Source organism: Cavia porcellus, unplaced genomic scaffold (genome assembly GCF_034190915.1).
Source record: "Cavia porcellus strain 051 isolate PalLab524CR breed Dunkin Hartley unplaced genomic scaffold, mCavPor4.1 scaffold_8, whole genome shotgun sequence".
In the NCBI taxonomy this organism is placed as follows: Eukaryota; Metazoa; Chordata; class Mammalia; order Rodentia; family Caviidae; genus Cavia; species Cavia porcellus.
In genome coordinates this window covers 28367370-28375183 of record NW_026947491.1, presented here as the reverse complement: position 1 = coordinate 28375183, position 7814 = coordinate 28367370, and the positions used below count along the sequence as shown (strand labels likewise).

Genomic DNA, 7814 nt, shown 5'->3' with positions numbered 1-7814 from the left:
CTGCGTCCCCACCACGACGATCTGAGGCAGCTGGATGATGTCGGCGCCCACCGTGTTGAAAACGTCCTGGAGCTTGTTGATGACAGGAATCAGCGCCTCCATGACTCCGAAAACACCGCACCCCCACCCAGCTGGCCGCAGCAATGAATGGGGACTGGGCCTGGAGCCCACCTCCTTCCTCTTCTCCTCTGCCCTCCCCACCGGAGCCCGCGCCCATTGGATCCAGACTGCCGCTCCCTGCCCCTCCCGGCAAACCTTGCGCCGCGAGGGCTGGGGAGGTGCAAAACCTGCCGGAAGTTGTAGTTCTTGCAGGGCGGCCCGCGGATGCCTACGAGTCCCAGGAGGCTGTGCGACTAGGCGCAGATTTGGGACAGGTAGGAATGGATTCTCTGAGGACTCCTGGGCTGAAGCCTAGGAAGTGAGGCAAGAAGGGATGTGAAAATGCTAGTGTTAGTGTTAGTGATGTCTTTCTTGATTCACTAAAATGTCCTTCCCTTATGCAGATGCTTAAGGACAGGTTGAGAAGACTTAATGACTCACGACGCCAGACACCCCAGCCAGCTGCGAAAGGTCTACATGCGAGTGCCACATTGTGTGCAGTGCTCTTTTGCAAACCCAGAACCAGCGTAGGGTTTTCAGAGTTTTTGGTTATTTTTAAAATGTATTCTGAAAAAAAAGTCTTAAAAAGTGTTGGCGTTTTAGAAAACAAGTACTCGACTTTTAGTCTATATAAGCCTTTTATCTGCTGTGGCCTAATACCTGCCGAAGTCAAGATCTGAAAAACTTGCTTCCCTTTTACTAGGTGTATATTATTCCATTGCTTTGGGGTTTTTTGTTTGTTTGTACCGGGAATCAAACTCATGACTTCATGCTTGCCAGGTAGGCACTTATGCCACTGAGCTAAATCCCGGCCCCCTACTATTCCATTCCTAAATGTAGGTTTTCTTTTTAAATGGATAGTATCTTTCCTAGGCCAAGTTTACGAAAGTTTTCTAAGTCAAAGTAAAGAGGGAGGGGAGGATTGATGTATACATATGCATGTGTTTGAGTAAAGAACTAAACCAAGTGAGAAAAAGTCTCCTTCCCTCCCGTTTTTTGTCATAGTATTTATCAGAACATGTTGAGCTTTTTTTTCTACTTCCTGTTGCTAGATTATCTGCTCCTAGAGGACAGATTCTTTTTTTTTTTTTTTTTTTTTGGTCTTTTTCGTTTTTACCGGTACCAGGGATCGAACTCAGGACTGCCTGCTGGCAAGGCAGGCGCTTATGCCGCTGAGCTAAATCCCCAGCCCCGAGGACAGATTCTTGACTCTTTAATAATGCGTCCCTGTCTCCTAGAAAATAACCAGTGATAGTCACTCCCAAGCTCTTAGTTTACAGTCTAATGTAGGAGTCAGGTGGTAACATTATGATAAAAGACCAGGTAAGGTGCTATGACCGTGTATATTGTACAACAGATAATAGGAGCACACGTTGCAGTTTGAGGGGAGAAGTCAAAGTTCAAGTAAGACTTCCTACAAGCAGTGGATTTAATCTCCACTGGGGCAGGAACTACTCCAGTCATGAACACTGCCCAACTTCAGTGAGTACCATTGACCAGCAGAGGTGTACACAGTCGCCCAGGAAACAGCTTGATATGAAGGATATGTGCTTAATAAGACAAATAAATAAAGCAGACTCTTAACTTATGGACTCAATTCATTGTAAGGATTGGCTGTAACTCAAGTTTATGTAGTTGAGGCTGGCCTTGAACTCTCAGCAATCCTCCTGCCTCAGCCTCCTGAGTGCTGAAATTACAGGCATGCACTGCCACACCGGGCTGTTATTTTCAAGTAGAAAACCATACAGACTATACTCCTTCTACCAAGAACAAGCAGCTGAAAGAAAAGGAGGGTTAGAATGAAGCTTCATGGAGGCAATCAGTAATTCTTTGAGGGGTCCAAATGCCCTGGGGCAAAAATGATGGGACCAAAACTGATTTTCCCTTATTTATAACATCTTTACCTGGTCTTTACCTGTTTGCTAAAAGGAAAATTAAAAGATATATATATCTCAGAAGACAAAATGTCATGAATTTTGTGTGGTATTATGTAGTTGTGTTTAAATTATAATTTTTCTCTTGGGCTGTGTTATGACTTATATCTAGGTGTCCCCCCACACACACACAAAGCCTTCTGCCCTCATAGGCGGGGCTTTGGGAGTGACTGGATTGTGGGTTAGTCCACTGCTGAATTTATAGCTGGGTGTGATGTTGGCAGGTGAAGCATGGTGGGAGGAGTGAGACCCCGTGGGCATGGCTGTAGATCCCACCTGTTCCCCTGGGTGCTGGCTGCTTTTTACCACCCTGCCATGAGTGAGCTTCCTTCATGTCACCTCTCTCCTGTCCCTCGAAGCCAGCCCATTATGAATTGAAACCCCCACTATTAGTTGAAATAAACTTTTCCTCCTTTAACTTGTGGGTATTGGGTATTTTGACCCAATGATAAGAATGTAACTAAAACAGGCTAGACTATCCAGAGCCTCATAATAACGTGTGTTGTTTCCTAGAAGTAGGAAGGATGACTTTGTGGTCAGTGCTCAGAAATTTCCCCATCACTCCGCCACTATGCAGGTTTGTCCAATAGCTGTCCTAAAGCACTGGGTTAATCAGGAGCAGAGAAAAAGAATCAGGAAGTGATGAGGCCTCGAGAAGAAATGGCTCTAATCTGATAAGGTTTTTTTCTATATGAGGTAGGATACTGTATGTGTTTCACTGGAGGAAACAAAGCAGACCAATTGGGGCTTGGACATTTTAATGCCAGAACACTGTTGCTTGTGGGAAAGCCACTTAGCCAGTAAATAGCTCCCTGTTCGTTGGAAGTAGGAAAATGTGTTCTTTGCAGAGTAGATTCAACAGAATCACAGTAATCCTTGTCAAGTGTTGTCTCAAAAGGCCTTTCTGAAAGCTCATCTCCTTCAGTTGTTTGTGACTCTCTCAACAGAGGTTTGTGACTTCGGTAGGACAGTTTGGGTGCATGGGATAAGAATGAACTGACCTCGAATGATTGAAAGCAGGGGCCCGAGAAGCACTGGAATTGTACCTCCTGGATCCGCATGGTTTATTTCAATCAAGCCAGTTCCTCCTGGGGACTGAGGTGAGGGGGTCATGGCAGGACCTTGTGAGACATCACCTAGGAAGCTGCTTGGGACAGGTGGGGTGAGAGTATCTGAGGAGCAACAGAAACCAGGTTTCCACCTTCCTTCTCTATTAGTTTTTTGTTGCCACCTTAACAAAGTATCACAGACTCTGTGGTTCAAAACAACAACATGGAGTCTGACATGGAAGTCACTAGGCTAAAATCACCTCATCATCAGAGCCGGCTGTGGTGATACACACCTGGAATCCTAGCACCCTGCTAGACTGAGGGAGGAGGATCGGGTTCCAGATCAACATGGACACTTTAGCAATTTAGACCCTGTTTCAAAAGAAAAAAGGGCTGAGAATGTAGCTCAGTGCAAAGGCCCTGGGTTCAATCCTTAGTGCTAGAAAATGTATTTATTTGTTTGTTTGTTTATTTAAAAAAGTGGTGGTACATTCCTGTAATCCCAGCACTCAGGAGGCTGAGGTAGGAGGATCACTGCAAGTTCAAGACCATCCTGGGCTACAAGTAAGCCCAAGGCCAGCCTGAACTGCATAGCAAGACCCTGTCTCAGAAAGACCAAATAAATAAATAAATAAAACAGTGTCACCATGCTTAGCATAGGGTAGCATAATGCTTCACACTCAATAAATAATAGTTTAATAATAATGTGTAAAAATGGCAAAAGGAAAAGAAGATGAATGTGATTATGGAGGTTAGAATTCCTGTATTATGCAATATATAAATACATGTATTGCACAGCATTTCCCCAGAGTCTTTCACTAGCCCTCCTCACATTCCAGAGGCTACTCCCAACACTTGGTGACCTCCATCCAGCATCCTCAAAGCTAGCAGCGTCACATGGCTTTAATCCTTGTGTCGTTAAACCTCTCTGACAACAGCCAGGAGAGATTCTCTGCTTTTAAGAACTCATGAGTAGGGGCTGGGGATTTAGCTCAGCGGCATAAGTACCTGCCTTGCAAGCAGTTCAATCCCTGGTACCGATAAAAATGAAAAAGACAAAAAAAAAAAAAAAAAAGAACTCATGATTAGATTGGCTCAGCTAAACAACCCAGGGTCATCTCCCCTGCTCTATGATCTGCACCCATAGTCACATCATTAGAGCCTCTTGTCACCTAAAATTCACAGGTCTGGGAACTAGAACATGGACTCCTTTGAAGGTTGGTTCTTCTGTACCTGGTGAATTGCTGCAACCCATGTGGCCTTTGAGATTCTTGAGGTGAAGGACCACAAGAGGATGAGAAAGCAAAGAAGAGACAAAGCTGAGGTCAGGAGCCCTTACTCTCGTGATGGGAGGAAACGAACTGGCCTCTCACTGCAGGGGGTTTTATTTATACCTTTTAGCAATTTAATGTCATGTGACACCCTGTTGTCCTAGCAACTCACTGTCTAGATTGTCTTGGGGCCAGGCTTCTCTGGGCTGAAGCAGCTTCTTCACTCAGCTTGCCGCTGGCACTCTTTGTTCTTGGGATGGTCATGCTCCAGCCTTGCAACCTTGCGCTTGTGGTCAACTTCAAGCTTCACCGGCGGCTCCAACAGGTTAAGGTCTAGAAATGGACCAGAACCAAGCAAGACCATAGAAAGCCCTTCCCTCAGGATTTGCTAACTAATTGCAGAAATATTTCCTCTCCGGATAAAAATCTGTAAAGACGTGTTACTGTCGCAGGAGATATCTTTGTTCTCATATGGAATAAATTGGTTTGAAACAAAGTAAAATGCTTTCATCTACCTTCAGATATTGTCCAAAATTCTAAAATTGTTCCATGCATAATACAGGAATTCTAACCTGCATAATCACTCTCACCTCTTTTTCTTTTGCCCTTTTTACAAACTGTTCTTTAACGAGTATGTATTGTGTGTGAAGCACTGTGCTGCTCTGTGCCAAGCACTGTATGATATCATTGTGAGATGGGTTTATGGATGTGGAAACCAAGACTCCAAAGAGTTGAATAAATTGGTAAATTTGTGTAGCTAGTATGTGGCAGAGCTGAATTAAAACAAGATGTCTGGTTAACTCAGAGATGCCTTATTTTCTACTCCTGCTGCTTTATTTCTCTATTTATTCCCTTGTTTAGTCAACCTCTATTATTTGCCAAGTACTTACTTGGTATGTAGATCTTGCTGGGGGACAGGGAAGATCTGTGAATTTGTCCTTCTCCTCCCCTAATACTGACTTGAGATAAATATGGTGTTGTATTTGTGGTTTTCCCCTCTACCTAACATGGCAGGCTTGCTTGGCACAGGACTTCCCGTCAGAATACTGCTAAGTCACTTAGGCAGGCAGGAGGCTGGCTCTGCTCTAACTTCAAGTCTGTAATGAAAGGAAGTTAATTTGGGTTAAGTTCATAACTGGAGCTCTTGAAAGAGGTCATTCCAGACTATTTGTATAGCAAGTATCCTGTATCATTTTATTCCTACATTTTGGTGGCCAATGCAACCACCCTGTATGTGATAGCACGACTAAGCTGTGTTGCTCATATCATAGTGATAAGGATCTAATGTTAGTATAAAATATCAAACTCTGATAGGCCGCCTCTCGGTCATATTTTGGAAATTGCCTGTATTTTGCAAAGATGATAAACAGCTTATTCAATTTGCCCTGCTCTCTGGGCTCAACTTTAATCAATTTGTGTTGCTCTCTGGTCCACATTTTCTGGCAGGAGCCAGAAACTGTCCACAGATGGTGAAGTGAGCCCGCTGACTTGGACACCCCCATTCAATCTGTGAGACAGTGTCAGCCCTTAGAGGGCAGTGTGGTAACACAATTATGAGCAAAAGGAAGCACAGCAATTTAGATCCAGGCCTGGGCTGCCCTACACTCACCGGTGAAACTCTTTTTTAATCCTTCCATCCTCAAAACGTGGACTGTTGTATTACGGAGATCACAGTGATTTTCACATAACAGCAACGCCAGCTCTCGGACATTCCTTAAACTACTCCACGTACCCGATTGCCCACAACTCCTTATTCACTCCTTTCACTCGTGGTTCCCAAATGGTTGGGCATTCTGCGAAGCACTTCAAATCTCCCTCCTCTCTTTTTCAGGTTTCCTTTTAGTCCCCCCTGCACTAGCTCAGCTGGTTCATTTTGTAGTGAGAAGTTTGGATTTCATCTCTGGGCCAGCTATCTTGGCGTATCTAGAGGCTCAGTAGCACACGGTGGTGAGCAGAACCGACATCCACCCTGACTTCAGTAGCTAGGTCTAGTACAGACTGGTTTGTTTTGACGTTTGTCTGTTTGGTTTCACCTTTCTCCCCAGTAGAGACTGTCTTTTTCTGATACTCCAGCCAGTCCCTCTATTCAGTATTAGGCAGCATCGGTCAATTTAATAAGAGCCAGTTTCCTAGAAATGCCACAATCATGGTGAGATAAGACTTCGTATCAGTGGCACAATGTATGTGATAAAGTACTCAGTAAGGCATGAGTAATATATGTAAAGGTTATCACTTGTGGTTTTCATTTGTTAATTCCTCAGTTACTAATTTTTTTTGGTCTTTTTTGTTTTTATCGGTATCAGGGATCGAACTCAGGACCGCAGACTTGCAAGGAAGGCACTTAAGCCGCTGAGCTAAATCCCCAGACCCTGTTATTAATGTTTGACTAAATGGGTGAATGGATAGGTGGATGGTGGAACAAATGTTTTACATATTCATTTTCATTTCATCTTGGCTAGTCAGAGACTTACAAGTTTTTATCTTATTTATGTACTCTTTTTTGAGACAGAGTCTCACTATACAGTTCAGGCTGGCTTTGAACTCACCTTGTAGCCCAGACTGGCCTTGAACTGGCAGATACTCCTGCCTCAGCCTCCCAGTGCTGCGATTACAGGCATGTACCACCTCAGCCAGTTTATAAATTTTATGCCATATGAAAAAAAATTCTAAAGAATCATTTTCTTGTAGAAGCCATAGTCTTATTCCCAAACTCTGCAACCTACTACCAAAATGAAGTAAGTTGCTAAATGGCATTAACTATACTATTAAGTAAGACAAAGCTAAAACGCAATCCACTCCAAAATCCAGACAGCAGGTTTAAATGTGTATCACTCTTCACACCTGCAATAAAAGCAAAAGCAAACAAAATAAAAGTTAAAACATAAAATCAGCATTAAGTACTACATTAAATACTAAAGCTTATGAAGTCATGAGATGCATTGATTGGACACATCGATGGGTATTTCTCAAATCTCATTCCCTCAAGAGGAAAATGGGCAGTGTCCAGTGCTCTAACAGAAATCGGTACCCACCCTGGTATGGTGCTTGCCTGTAATCCTAGCTTTTAAGGAGGCCAACGTAGGGAAAGTATGAATTCAAAGGCAGTCTAGGCAATGGAATGAGACCCTGCTTCAAAATAAAATTTTAAAAGGGCTGGAGAGATAAAGTGCTTGCCTAACACGTGTAAGGCCCTGCATTTGATCCATAGTACAGATATTCCTTGTTGAACCACCTATCTGGTTATCAACTCTTTGGACTTACGACACAGGGATACGGGCAACAGAGCAATCTTAGGGTGGCTTCCACGGTGCAGCACTGTAATTTTTGGTGATTGAACTATAGAGTACAGCACTGTAGCTCTCTGTTCTGTTACACATTACAGTATTGCATGTAAGAGTTATGCAAATAAAAACAAAGCTATCAAGTTGAGACAGAGTCTCACTATGCAGTTCAGGCATAGT

At 43.6% G+C, this 7814-nt stretch overlaps 1 protein-coding gene across 14 annotated transcripts in view; it reads right to left on the bottom strand.

Moving 5' to 3' along the window:
* Dnm1l (dynamin 1 like) overlaps positions 1–225 on the bottom strand; it is a 58663-nt gene extending 58438 nt beyond the window's left edge. For 10 of the 14 annotated variants that reach the window (XM_023563777.2, XM_063254528.1, XM_005002314.4 and 7 more), the window contains exon 1: positions 1–224. In XM_023563777.2, the coding sequence (XP_023419545.1) occupies positions 1–102 (102 nt within the window). In that variant the 5' untranslated portion in view covers positions 103–224. The other 4 variants (XM_023563778.2, XM_023563776.2, XM_063254530.1 and 1 more) reach the window with 1 other exon arrangement.
* Between the last annotated feature and the right edge of the window lie 7589 nt (positions 226–7814).